A 14,909-nucleotide genomic window follows, 5' to 3' on the forward strand; every position below is an offset into this window, starting at 1 on the left:
TTTATGACCACCATGTACCCATCCTCTGATGGCTACTTCCAGCAGGATAATGCACCATGTCACAAAGGTCGAATCATTTCAAATTGGTTTCTTGAACATGACAATGAGTTCACTGTACTAAACTGGCCCCCACAGTCACCAGATCTCAACCCAATAGAGCATCTTTGGGATGTGGTGGAACGGGAGCTTCGTGCCCTGGATGTGCATCCCACAAATCTCCATCAACTGCAAGATGCTATCCTATCAATATGGGCCAACATTTCTAAAGAATGCTTTCAGCACCTTGTTGAATCAATGCCACGTAGAATTAAGGCAGTTCTGAAGGCGAAAGGGGGTCAAACACAGTATTAGTATGGTGTTCCTAATAATCCTTTAGGTGAGTATATATATATATATATATATATATATATATATATATATGGAAATATCGATTCATTGATATGTATATGGTTCACATATACATATGGATTGCTTTATAAATATATACATTGGTATAGGTATAGATTGGTTCTGATATATATAAATTGGATCCATTTACTCATATATCTAACTGACCAATACTAATTTATTGTTGTATCTCTATATGTATGGTAGCAGTATAACTGCCCTGTCCTGAATGGTGGCCAGACTTGATGCAGGTGAGTGTTGATGGTGCTTTATGCTCTCGCCCTGGCTGTGTACTGGGGCGGGTCCTTCCCAAACTCCGCGGGCTGGAGCAGCATCGCTGACCGGACTGGGGCTGCTCTTCAGCAAGTACATCATAGCATGTGGGCTGCTTATCTGCAAGGGTTTTGGAAGGAACAAGCGATTTAAAACCTTTTACCTACAACGATTCCCGGGTAATGAACCTTCTTTCTTAAGATTATTATCTCTTGCATGATTGTGCATGTCTGTCTGCATGTTTCTGTCTACCCATCTAATTAGCTTATATCTATATCTATCATATATATATATATATATAATATATGCATGCACAATGGGTTAGTCAATAGGCTATAGAAGGATTAAATCAAATCACTTTTACCTAATATATGCTGTTAAAAGGACTAAAGATGAAACGCATCAGGATAGATTAAAGTTCTAGCATTGTTAAAAGTAATTGCAGCTAAATTAGGTAAATCATTATCAATGCATTTGCGCTTATAATGCTTTCCCACATCTTTTAACCCACATACCACAGCACTCCACCAATAGACCGTGCAAAAGTGAGCCAGACAGGATTGAATTGGGAAACTGGATGTGATCATGTAGAATCTGCCAAATAAGCAAGTTCTTTTTTGTTGTTGTATTGCCTCGAGTGCTATGTATGTATTTCAGATACTCGGCAGAGATACATACATTGCAAATAAACTTCCTCATAGAGCAAATGCCTTTTTTGTATTTGACTTCCTCCCTGGTTATTACACTGACTTCCTTCTCAGCGCCTCAGAGAGACGGGGACTGTATGCGAGACATCCAGTGAGAGATCCCATAGAGAGAAACAAGATTATGTTTGGTAAGTTTCTCCTCCCTTTGTACTTTTCCTGAAAAATGAACAGCATGCCAGAATATTACCACTGCAAACTGCCTGTGCCAGTACTTATGTATCTTATATATTCATTGTAATGCACAGGAGTTACAGTTTTGTTTTGCCAGTAGCTCAGTAGAGCTGGTTTAACTGGGGCATTAACGGTTTTACAGGCATCCGCCTCAAATTGTAATTTATAGCTGAAGGGAGGGAAACTAAATTCCTGGCTGCCAGAAGTTGTCGCAATTAAACAGACACAGTGTAACGGAAACTTTAAAGGCAGCACACGATTTTATGTTTTTGCTACAGAAAAACAGATTACAGTGCTGACAGCCGCTTCTCTGTCAGCTGAATTTGGTTCCTCTATTTAGAGCTGAGGAGCTACAGGCAAGGGCCACTCCCAAAGTTAACTTTAAAATTAAAAATGCACTTTTGTACTGACGTTTGTACATTCATATGTGTCCATGCTTTAGACGATTTGGATCGTCCAAAAGACATTGGTCGGGAGAAATACATTTAATTGAATCCCAAACTGAAAAGTGAGACAAAAAACCCCTAATGTTTGTAGAATAACTTGTGGTTACAAAATAGCTGATAGATAAATTAATGAACTGAGTTAGTGATTAAGATATGTTTATTTATTAGGACAGATCAACTCTGTAGATAAGTTATATCTGACATTTTAATACCGAAAAAGTGTTTCCTGATCATAACAGTATTTAGGTAATTCTAGATCAACCTATGCATATTTAATGCTAAATATTAACTATTTATGATACATATCTTAGTTTAATCCCCAGCTTGTTTTCATCTGTAATGCACTATCAATACCATAAAATATGACTAATTCCAGAAATTCAAATAACATGCCATTAGTAACCAAAGAGGCATATCACAGAGGAATAGCATCACATTTACACCCATTTTTAAAATAAGTAAATACAAACTATATTATATATAAACATCTAGTATGTGATCAGGCTTTGCGAGTATTCACTGAATCCAAACCGTTGGTCTCTTGTGAAAACAGCCTCACAGAGGTGCATGGATGTAGAGTGAGTGTGTCAGAATTTATCTGTCTCATTTTAAGTTCGATTTTTTTTACTTTTTTATTTAACCAAAGCCGTTACTCTGACCTTGGTGAACCCCAAATAGCTCACACTGCAAACTCCCATCACAAACCGGAGCACAACTAGCTTTGGAGACGTCTTAAACACTGAGGGTGTGTGGTTGTGAACATACCACTGACCCCAAATAAGCAGGTACTTGTAGGCCACAATGACAAAATACTATGATGAAGACCACACATCTATTCTCCGTGACAGACTGCTCTCCTGTGTGAAAGAATTCAACAGGTCTGCTTATGTATGTATGTGTGTAATTAAAGAATATTAAAAGGAACAAGTCAAAAGATGTGCTATATTCTTTAAACCTGCTTAGGACTGGAAGTGCCCTTACAAACGTGTACTGTAATATGCCATGTTCAGATCACAGTTATGACTAGGCAAGCAAAGTGAAATCATGGTATGGTATAAACTTGGAAAACCACCAAATTAGCGTGCCAGCTTTGTGGAGATCTTTCATACGGATATGCTCTGTGTTTCTGCTTTACAGGAACATTCTGGGAATTTAGTAAATGTGTTGAGCCACTGCATTATTCTATTAATTAAGGGTTAAAAATAACAGGCTTTAGGTGAGATAAGCATTGCAAAGCCATAACCATAAGCATTGTAAAGTATGGGACTTGGATTCCAACCTTTGATTTGATGGCATCTGTAAGTCTTAAATGTTTAACAACTGTACTCTGCTCTTAGTCATGGTTGATCATGTGATGAAGAGCAACAAAAAGACTTGTTGGTTGTACATACGCATTAGCATTGCAACACACAGCAAACGATTAAACCTGTCTGCATGTGAGGAGCTTTTTAACCGCATCAGAATTCTTCCAAAAAAATAGCATTGAGATTCACGATTTTTGCGCGGCTAACCAAGTAACGTTACACAACACTGCAGGAAAGTGAACACATGACACTATGATGTTATGGCAACACAGATTCTCAGGGCTGTTGTCAGAACATTGTAAAATAACGTAATAAAATCACATTTATATGCCTACAATCCAGAGAAACACAATTCAAAAATAACAAAATACAGAGCATGAGGGATGATGTCTGTAGTGTTGTGACTCCGGTCCATTGTTGAACGTATTCCCGTGGTCTCGCTGAAATGTGTTCTGTAGGGTTATATAGGCCTACTGTTCATTATTCTTGGAGTTTTCATCACCATATGGATGAACTGATCCAGTAGAAGGAATGTTCTGAAAATGATCAAATCAAAGTTTTCTGCTAGAAAGTTTACGAGGGAAGCAAATTAGTTACACTCTGCCCTTTTGCCCAACTGTAAGAGACTGTGGTGCAATGGTTTTATCATTCCCCTAGACACTTCTGCTGTCAGCTTTGAGTTGTCTTTTTTCAGAAGATATTGATGGTGCAATCATTTGAGAGAAATCAAAGCCATCTTAATTGAAATTAAACTGCAAAATCAGGCTTTTCCTTATTGTTAAGCTAAGAGTGAAATCCATTTCTAGTTGATGTTGACAATTAAAACAAACCAACTGATGCCAATATAGCTTGTTTCAAGGATGGGTTTTCTGTAGTGTGATTGGATATTAGAAAACAAATTCCAAGCATTTTTATCTGCTAATTTGCTGGAGGGCTCAGATATATGCGACAAGCTGGGGTGTTGGGAGGGTAGTATTGTTTAGCTTCAGTGCTTAGACAGCTGCATGTGAGGAGATACCTAACAGTGTGGGACAGTTGGATTGTTAAAGACAATATAGAGGTTCTGAGGCCTTTAACTATACTGATGAGTACAGCTAAAGCATGTTCCAGTATCTTCTAATATTAGAAAGCTTTCCAGTAATGCTTAGCACTCCAGGGTTCGGAGTCATTAGGGTTTCAATTCAGCATGCACGTCCCCTTAGCGGTTTCTGAAAGGGAAGCACTTCTGTGACTTTACAGATTTTTGCAGATGACAAGAAAGACGAAATGTATAAAATAATTAGTTGTGGTAAGTCCAAGATAAATTAAGAAAATCTAGTTCCTCACCATGAACTGTCATCAATGCTGGTAGTGCATTGGTCTCTAAAATATCAGTACATGTAGTCATTACTCTTTTTGTTTTAGTTGCCTGCAGGGTTGAACGTCAGCAGTGGGGGTTTAGTGCTTCTGGGTTGGCACTTGGGAGTACATTCTGGGTGCAGAGTAGAGAAGGAGACTTGTGTGTCTCTGGTTCTGGGCTCAGTGTGTGCCTGGAGTGAGACGTTGGAGATGAAGATTGCAGATTGGGACATAAACAGAGGAAATTAGTTTGCCGATTCTGAAAACGTTGTGTAAGATTGGCTGCGTGTGATGATATCATAGTTAGGTATGGTGCCACAATTGCATGCAGAGCTGTTGTGCATAGGGAACTTTCTGAACCGCTGCATCTTTGACACAAGGTGTGGTCTGTTGGTAGAGTCAGGAAGTTGTCACAAAAATGAAGAAGACAATAGACGTTGAAGTGGAGGTTCAATATTAGAACATTAGAACTTTAGAATTGCAAAAAGGGTGGAGGGGGGGATTAAGATATATAGTATTCCCAATTCAAGTTTCCTTAAAACTGATCATTCTGACCCTACAATCCTGTGCATTTATGTGTGCTTTACTAAGGGTGTTACTCAAGGTTTCTGAGTATAATGTGTACTCAGTCTCTGAGAACACCTGTGAGTTTTTGCTGTGGCAAATAGTTTTCCTGGAAGACCAATGATATAGCACTAGAGAAAAGTCGGACAAGGTAAACTTGAGACTGGACTGCACTGTAGCCTGTAGTGAAGTAGATGAATTACTACTTCCCTTTTTATACAGCAGTAATACTGCCATGATAATAGAACTGATAATGTTGGTAGGCATTGGTTACAGGGAACTCTTTCAGAGAATTAGTAGGGTGCTCTTTAGTTTGTTTGTAAAAATATAGTGGCTGGCTGGTCTTTATCACAGGAAAGGACAGAAGAAAGCTGGGTTTAAAAAAAGGTACATTTTCCAGCTAGGCATGAGATGTGTATAGGGCCCTCTTTAGCGCATTGGACTGCTGTTTTTTGCAATTACATTTTCAGTGGGTCTCTGAATCCTTTGAAAAGGCTTATATTGTACAGAAAGAACTACATTCTGTAAAGATAGGGACCTCCAGAACAGAACAGTTGAGACTTTGCTCTTACAGCCTGTATTGGTACAGCAGTCTGCCTTCTTCCTTCTTCCAGCAGGTGTGAGTGATTTGCTAGGGTGATACTGAGGTGTACATCACGGATTTATAGCCTCTTCTTCTCTACCACCTCATCAACTCACTTCTGCTTTTCTCCAGGCAGAGAACTAATTTTGTAATCTTTTTCTCCACTCCTCCATTCCCCACTCTGCCACCCAGACAAACGGTCGACTGCCATGTTGACAAGACTGGGTTGCCAGGGAATTTCTCAGTCGGCAAAATTCCACCTTTGCACCTTGTCTAAGGGGTCCTGCTCCTTTTCCAAAATAACTTTTCATTCTTCAAGATCGACGTGGACTTGTTTATGGACACAGTGACTGCTGTGGTAGTGTTGTGCTGCCAAAACAGTGGGCAGCTTGCAGGAGAGTCCACTTCCAGTCCTGCCTCTCTCTCCTGTGTTAGAATAGAAGAACGATTAGTGCTTGGCACTCGGTAGGGGTGAAGATTACAAAGCTTGGGATGACTAACGCACAGATCTACAGGCACAGACATTACTAATAAAACTCACAAGCAGCATCTTAAAGGGCTTAAGCTCTAATGCTGTGAAAGCTGATCTGCATCCTTACAACAGCTAAGAGCTTTCCGGCAAAGGCCCAGCAAACCTTTGGATTGTGATGCTGTTCTGGTGACTTCATGGCTTCGCCCATTCCAGTACAGGGCTGTCTAGTTCAGCCGAGGTGCCGTGTCCTCAGCATGTAAGACTTCTTGGAGAGATTTGCTCCCTAGAGTGTGGGTTGAGCTGAATTCACTCTTACTTAGTGCTGAACATCTGTGGCACAGAGAGACCAGGAAGAGTCCAGTGTTCCTCTTTCAGAATGAATAAAACTAAATATATTTCTCCCTCCACCCACTCGGTAAAATCTGAACCAATTTGTAGTTGTTTTTCTCAAAAGTGACAACCGTTCTCTCTTACTTCCACATATGTAAATAAGGACATTTCCCCAGAAGTTTTTCATAGCCAATATATTAATGCAGACATACACAACTAAATGACTAAGTTCCTCCTTGTTTATCGCCTGAAAACAAAAATCTGTTTGGAAAGTTGAAAGGCAAACCAGAAAGAAAATTAAAGTTTCATATTCTTTCCATATCCTGTTTTTGTTTTTTATTTAACATGCATGTAGTTCTGCAGGTAGAAAAGTGCATGACGTGGCTTTGTAAATGTCAGTCACACGAAACACAGGCAACTACCTTTTATGGTTCACCTGAGCTGTAGGAGTGAGTGAGATGTAAGAGACAAATAATAGCAGGTCTATCACTAATGGTGTACTTCAAGTGTAATGATGTGTTTGAAATGACAAGCTATGCGTCACTGTAATACACAGCAGTCTGTCCACTAAGGCTATGTGTTGACATTCTATAAGACAAACAAAACGCAGGCTTTATAGATCCATATTTTCATCCTAAAATATTCTATTTTCCTCTGTATATTGTATATACATAAGGTATTTAGAGTAGGTTGTGATTTGTAAATGGTTTGATTTCATGCATAACCGCATTGAGGCACTACATTCATTGGATTCAGGTAGGTGACTGCATATTACTGCGTGGTTCTGTAAATGCAAGTTATGGGAAGGCAGAAAGGGAAAAGTTTTGGGGTCTATTCACTCTGCCCCCATCAGGCCACCTTGACCAGTGTTTAAATGTTTTGCCTGAAGCTCCACTCTCTGGTTGCAGATGCTTTGCTGTGATCCTCTGTTGTCTTGAAGAAAGTGCTAGAGACATGCACAGGCACATTTTTGCATTGTGGGTCTTGTTGCATTTTGTGATGAAGCTGGGCGGGGGTGAGAAAAAATAAGTGTGCCACACGCACGTAAAGGAAAAATCAAGAAATGAGAACCATATAGACCACTGAATAACATACGAAAGGCTATAATAAGCATTGTGAATGTTAACTTACTACCATTTAACCACATGGTTGAAGTTAACATATTTACGAAGCAGGGCCTTTTGCATAAATATCTCTAGGAATATTTTTAAAGAAGACTTGTGTTCTCTGAACGGTTTCTAGGTTCTTAATTGGTTTCTCTTTATTGGTGTGAATTTCCGGTTTGTATTGTGCTTGTGCAGTTAACCAGGCAGTCTTACCAATTCGGTGTCAGAGAAAGTGATGCACTGCAAGAGAGGTAGTATCAGAGTAAAGGCATCCAGTTATTCATCCAGAAACAGAGAGCAACACAATAAATAAACCGCTCCGACTTTTTCTGTGGATACCCGCCTTAATCAGGCATGTGACTCATTGTGCAGTCAATCACGTAGCCAGATTTACAATATTCAGACTTCAAGAATCTGATTTTCCAGCTGGTTTGTGCTCTTAATTTCAGAGTTTACTCTAACTGTTCGATATTTACTTATTTCGATTTCATTTATCTTCCCCCCCAAGCCTTTTAAAAGATGTATGAGTTAGACAGAAATTCGACAAGAGTGTGTCTTTAGAGATCCAGCCAGGGAACTGGTCTGTAAGACGCTTCCTGCATTCCAGGAGAGCCTTTTATCAGATGAGGCACTTGGGAACCCCTTCAGGAACTATCGACTTTTTGTTTCACAGGCATTAGATAATGCTGTGCTATGCTATGAAAAGTAACATTAAATCATGGCCGTCTTTGCCATTTTTAAATTGGCAAAGCTACTTCCTGTATCACTTTTGTTTTTAATGTGTAGGAAGAACACAAACCAGACCTGTTAATGGATGCACTAGTGATTTATCTCTCAATGGACAATAATGGCACCCATTTCTCATTCTGGCAGGCATCTGGTTCCTGACATTCATACCTGCGTCTGTGTGTTTGCTTCACGCTTCACCATGAAGTAGAGCTGTGCAGTTGGGCTGCGAAAAGCCGGGCTTGCTTTGCGGTAGAAATGTAGATGTTATCGCATTGTGGTTTAGAATGTGCTCCGAACGGAACTCAGGGAGTGCGAGTGAAGAGGGCAAGAAATGGCATACTTTGTATTGTCTGCAAACTTCCCCCAAACAACGAGGGAAGCGATAACATCTAGCGAGAGTAAAAGTAAAAACAATTGAGAGAAAGCGGGCATTTTCATATGAGTTTTGTGCTCCTGTGTCTCGGAGCTATTACTGTTCAGAGTAGGTCTTATGTCTTGGAGTAGGCCCTGATATTTACTGTTTAGTGTAGACTGTGTTTCAGTTGTGAAATGTAGTTGGGAGGAACTGGACTGCTGAGAGGTCAAATGATTTTCTCCCTCCAACCTGTAGAGCTGTGTTGGAACTAAACAAAGACAATACTAAGTGGTAGCTCTCAGCCCTGTCATTGCTTATTGTATGTATATCAATATTACAACAATACTGTATACCTATTCATATTTATTATATAACAAAGTATAGGTTATTACGTAACACTGCGATACTTTTGTGAAAGGCTAGACTTAAATCGAATGAAGTAAACTTTTGTTTTTGCAGTTATTCATGTTTCACTTGTCTAATCCACACACGTGCCCATCTGATTCCTGTTTCATTCTTGAGTGCAGTCCTCAGAGTTGATGTAGAAGGGTTACACTAGGATAACTACAGTATGGAGTTAACCCATGTCGCAAAGTTTCAGTGCCTTTTTTCATTTGAAGCACTGATTCTCTTGTTCTGGATGTGTGGGACCAGGTGGCGCCCCTACTGGTGCTGGAAATTCCAATAGTAAGGTGTCAGTCTTGATCTGTGCTGGTGATGATGTTTAGTTTCCTGTCTTTGCATTGACATGAAGTTGCACTGTGCACAAGCATATCGAATGCATCACTTGGAATAAAGTTAGCAACAACACTAATATCATATAATTGTTACCTAGACTAGTGTGTGTCCCTAAATCTTATGGTAATTAAAATTAAACTTATTGTTATTATGTTTGACATAGGATTTTATGCGAAACAACTTTCTTGGGGAACCCATTTGTACAGTTGGGTTTTTACGAGAGCAATCTTGTTAAACAGGGTGTAATGGTTGCAATGGTTAAATCAGTTTCACAGTTACATTTAGGGTTTTATTCCTTCAGTTCCTGTAAATAGGCAAAAAGGAGAAAGCATGGTGGATGCAAATAAAAACCTTTGCTGTTCTTTATGCTGTTACAAATGCAGGATGGCTTTTATACAGGGCATGTGACATCAAACCAGACTGTATCAACCAGTTCTCACTTCTGACCCAGTCACTCTCAACTTTTTGTGGTAGCCCATTGTTGCAAACCTGGGCAATGAATAAGTGTCAAAGCAAAATATTTAATGAACGGTTTGTCACTAATATGAAAGTCATAGATACAAACAAAAATTGTTTATGGGAGGAACCATATTGTGTCCAGATATCATATCAAATTAGGAACCAAAAAAATAACACTTTGTGAGCACAATACTTGCAAAGTGAAGCCTGTCGTGTGAACACAAGGCCACAGGATGACGGCTGTGTTTTGTTTAGACGTTTTCCTGTTTTTTTCGTTTCCGAGCATATCCTCAATTTAAATGAACACAAATTCAGTGGGTGCCAGGGTATTTTGTTTGTCTTGCTTGTACAGTTCTTATGCACAAATAGGGACAGTGGTAGTTGTGTAAAACCCTGTCTGGATTCAGGACACAATAGGTCACTGATTTTCAAATTCTGTCCTCAAAAAACTATTTTTACAGGTTTTGAAATCCTCACCTGCCTTAGACTTAGGAAAGGGGGTTAGATTCATTCAGTTAAGTGACAACACTAGGAGACTCTCTTGCTGTCTAGGGCTGGCATTTAAATGACACTGGTTTAGGTCTCACTGGTTTAAATGAGAGAGGATAGAGACAAAGTCAGACAATATTTGGAAATTAATCAGGGAACAAACAAGGGCCTCTGAGTGTGAAGGAGGGTGTGCTTGACCAGCTGGTGGTTTGTCAGGGCAATAACTCACTTTGTGTCTCTCTCAGGATGCTGAAGAGGTGAACGGGCGAGAATGCAGAGTATAAAGTGTGTGGTGGTGGGAGACGGCGCCGTGGGGAAGACTTGCCTTCTGATCTCCTACACCACCAACGCCTTCCCCAAAGAATACATCCCCACCGTCTTCGACAACTACAGCTCCCAGGTGACGGTGGACAACAGGACTATTAGCTTAAACCTTTGGGACACGGCTGGCCAGGAGGAGTATGACCGGCTGCGCACCCTGTCCTACCCGCAGACCAACGTATTCGTCATTTGCTTCTCCATTGCCAGCCCGCCCTCCTACGAGAACGTCAAGCACAAGTGGCACCCGGAGGTCACTCACCACTGCCCCAACGTACCCATCCTGCTGGTGGGCACCAAGAAGGACCTGCGCAACGATGCCGATGTCTTGAAGAAGCTTAAAGAGCAGAACCAGACCACCATCACTCTGCAACAGGGCTCGGCCTTGGCCCGTCAGATCCATGCCATCAAGTACCTGGAATGCTCGGCCCTCAACCAGGAAGGCATCAAGGAGGTGTTTGCCGAAGCCGTACGAGCCTTCCTCAACCCCCTCCCCGCCGCCACCAAGAAACCTTGTGTGCTTTTGTAGAGGGTCAGCCATCACAGCAGCAGAAAACAGAAGAAATAATAATAATCATATAGATAATAATAAAGATAACATGAGGAGAAATTTAAAAAATGAGAAGAAAAAATAAATCCATGATGTGGCAGTAATCTTAGCTCTTATTATATTCGGGCCATGTTCAGTTTACCCCCGAGAGGAAAGGTTTTAACTAGAGAAAAGTGCAATTTTAGATAGTTTTTGATGTTTTTTGAAAGCGGACATAAGGTGAGAGTTGTCCTCAGGCCGGTGTCCCGCATGTAATTCCAGCTTTGAATGCTGTTGTATCGGAAAGATAAAATATCTTTTATCACCTTTTATCTTTCTGCATTCTTAATCACCCCCCACCCCCTCCTATTTCTTTGCTTACCTTCTTCTTTTCCAAATCTCTCATTTCTGTGGAGAAAGCGAAAATGGAAACACAGCTTAAATAACAGCTCTCATCTTTGGGGCGCCATGTGTTTATATGGACCGGCACAGAGACTTAAAGCAAGAATGGGTTAGTTATAGAACAGTTTAGAAACTATACTCTATTCTCAGATAGGACAGTAAGCCAAAAAAGTTAGACCTTTTTACTTTTTAACTTTTTTTTTGTAACAGGCTCTAAATCTAGAAGGTAGAATAAAATCACCAAACCACTATCTACGAAATGTGTTCTAACCCTGATAGGCCACCATTAACTATGTAAAGGGCCTGTTCTGTATTTAGGCTGCTTCATTCCTACTGGTTCATTTGTTCAACATGGTTTGCTGACCAAAAGCTGTCTTTCTCCAGGTTGATGTAAACAGCTTGTCGGCATGTCTTGTGTATAGACCTCTACTCGAGGGCAGTTCAGTTCTCTGTTTCATGTAATAGTGGTGGAGCAAGGTTTTGCACATCAAATAAAATGCTTTTATTGTGACTTTACCTGTATTTTGCCTTCACTGTGCTTTACTACACTGGGACTACCATAATGTACCATAATAAATGTTTCTAAGTTTCTAAGGCATGTTTACCATACTTCATTATGGTCCAGTGTATACAAATATTGTGGAGGCATGTTGAATCTAATAGAAGAAACACTGGTAAAATCATAGTGAAACCATGTTCAAAGTAATTAAAAGTAATCCTATGGTAAATTGACAAACAAACTTGCATAAGGGCACTACTAGTAGAATGATTCACGCAAACTTTTTTTTAAATAGATATTGAGATGACTTAAACATCTGCAAAGGTGCACAGGTGCCGTGTGATATTAAATAAAAAAACTGAGATAACTAAGTAATGATATGTTGTTTTATTCAGGGTGCAGTAAGACTTTTAACAGCAGACTCATAAACTCAAAAGAGCCCTAATCTCCAGCCTAGCTCAGTCAGTTCTGACTGCTCCTTTCTTTAAAAGAAATCTAATCAAACAATAAAATAGGCTGGCTACGGTCCCAGTTATTCACTAACACATCAAATCAGGCATTTTTGTTACTGAGGCAGCAAGGGAGCAATATACTACCCATATGATTTAACTAGTGGGAGTACTTCTACATCAAAGCTGGAATACGCCAATAGACAGATATGCACAGAGCACCAGTGCGAAGTGTTGTGTCTGTGGTTGTCAGTGTGCCCTGAGAATGACGAATTTCAGCAATGCTGGTCTGGCCTGAATTCTGATTGGTGGGGAACACTGCATGGGAGTACTTGGGAATTGGAAGACCAGTGAATGGAGAGAGGCAGTGGAGCCCAGCACCTCCTCCCAGTTTTCACTATTTTCGCTTCATATATCCCGTTACTCTTTTACAGTTGAGGTTCTTTTAACAATATTATGGGTCTGATTTTTTTTTTATCTGAGGGTTGTTGTTTTTTTTTACTTGACAGGTTCATTTGCCATAGTGTTTGAGAGCGACCATTTTGTTTCTCATGAATGAAATTTTCCCTTCACAGAAATTGTCCCTGATACGTCATTTGCCTTTGTGTCTATTTGCAAACTTCTCTTTTACTGCACTGCGAAAGGAATGTCTTTGTGTTTTTGTTTTAATTTGAATGGAGGAAAAACGATTTTGAAAAATATATATTGTGTTAATAAAAAGGTACCATATCATCCCACAAAATACTTCCATCAACCCTAAAGACTGCAACATTTGACTGTGTGCTTGATGGTGTGTTTCTGTATAATGGAAGACTGTTATAGAGTATACAAATGTATTTTTGCCAGTGGGCCTGCTTATGGGCACCTGCTTATGTATACAATGCTGAAACAGCAAACATTAACCATAGTAGACTGCAGTCTTTACTTCAGGTGGCTTTAATGGGTTGTGTGTGTTGCTTTCAGCGAGGGTACTAGTTTCTGGTGGGTTTAGTTGATGCAGAGGTGTGGGTTCTGCTGATTTCACAGGAAGCAGCTGTGTCTGTATAAGGCTGTGTACCAGAAAGCAGTGTCTGGTTTCCAGATATCTTCACTGGGCTTAGAAACCTGCAGAGCACAGATTTAAACAAGGCCTGTCCAGTTACTACGAGCTAAGAGCATGAAATAATAAAGCTGTTTGGGACTTTGAATGTACCTTGAGACAGTTTCACCTAGCTGCTGCTAATTCTATAACTGAGTTATAATAAATACAGTGGTTTATGCATGATAGCCATTGGAACTGGGTCAGTAGATGCCATGACAGCAGATGAGCACAGCACTGTACAAATCTGGATCTTTTCTTTGCAGAGGTGCAAAGAGGGCACAGGGACACATAATCAAGGGTCACTTACCACCGTTAAACATACCTCTCTGACTTTGTCTTTTTATGGTTGAATTTCATGTGTATTTTTAGGGATTGCTGATGTCCCTCTGAAACAACACAATCTCAGTGTTGGCAATTGTGTTTGCTGGGCACCACGCTTTTAATTTGAATGATTTCTTAATTTGTCGGTTCTACATTCTGGAATACCCTGTTTAGCCCCTTGTTTGTGCTTCTGCAACTTAACATGTTGTGCACTGATGTAAAAATGTACAAAAAAAGTAATGGATAATCGAGTAGCTGTAAGGTTTGACATCAGTTAATGTCATTTATTTGTTCATTTGTTCAAACATACTGCATACTAGTAGGCTGCAGTCCAGACACAAGTCACTGTTCACTCTTCCCTTGTCAACAATTTAAAACAAACAAGACATTAAAAAGTAAATCTCGCTCCCACAAAATGTATAGATGTGATTATCTTTCCTGTGGGCATTCAGTTAACCCCATTCACCTGAATGAGGAAACTGATGATATTTCAAATGACAGCTGAATGAATTTCAGAGCTTTCAGAGCATCACTGAGACCTCACAGTTGTCACTAAAGTATTGCTGTTGCTTCACGTATGAGGGGAAAGAAATGGTGTCCATTTCAGAAGTGTGTTACACTGTGCGATTAATAAAAGCAAAACAAACAGCTTCAGTGAAAAACAGGAAACTGCAAGGTTAAATTTGAAGCCACTACAGCACTTGGTAGAGCACTGAACTGTGCTATTTGATTCTAGAATAATGCCAGATATGGTTGAGTTGAGCAGTGTTCCTCAGCTGTCACGTACTAAACCACTTATTTAATTGGCTGACAGCCTGTGTATGTTATGTTCCTTATATTGCAGATCCAGCTAATGCTG

The 14,909-nt window shown here is 40.0% G+C and overlaps 1 protein-coding gene across 1 annotated transcript; it reads left to right on the forward strand.

Moving 5' to 3' along the window:
* Window positions 1-705: 705 nt before the first annotated feature.
* Window positions 706-12,216, forward strand: LOC136746845 (rho-related GTP-binding protein RhoG). The gene is made up of 3 exons (XM_066699669.1): window positions 706-839; window positions 1,422-1,495; window positions 10,697-12,216. The coding sequence occupies exon 3, from the start codon at window positions 10,723-10,725 to the stop codon at window positions 11,296-11,298; it is 576 nt and encodes a 191-aa protein (XP_066555766.1). The 5' UTR covers window positions 706-839; window positions 1,422-1,495; window positions 10,697-10,722; the 3' UTR covers window positions 11,299-12,216.
* The last annotated feature ends 2,693 nt before the right edge of the window (window positions 12,217-14,909 follow it).

This window comes from Amia ocellicauda, chromosome 3 (genome assembly GCF_036373705.1).
Source record: "Amia ocellicauda isolate fAmiCal2 chromosome 3, fAmiCal2.hap1, whole genome shotgun sequence".
Classification (NCBI taxonomy): domain Eukaryota; kingdom Metazoa; phylum Chordata; class Actinopteri; order Amiiformes; family Amiidae; genus Amia; species Amia ocellicauda.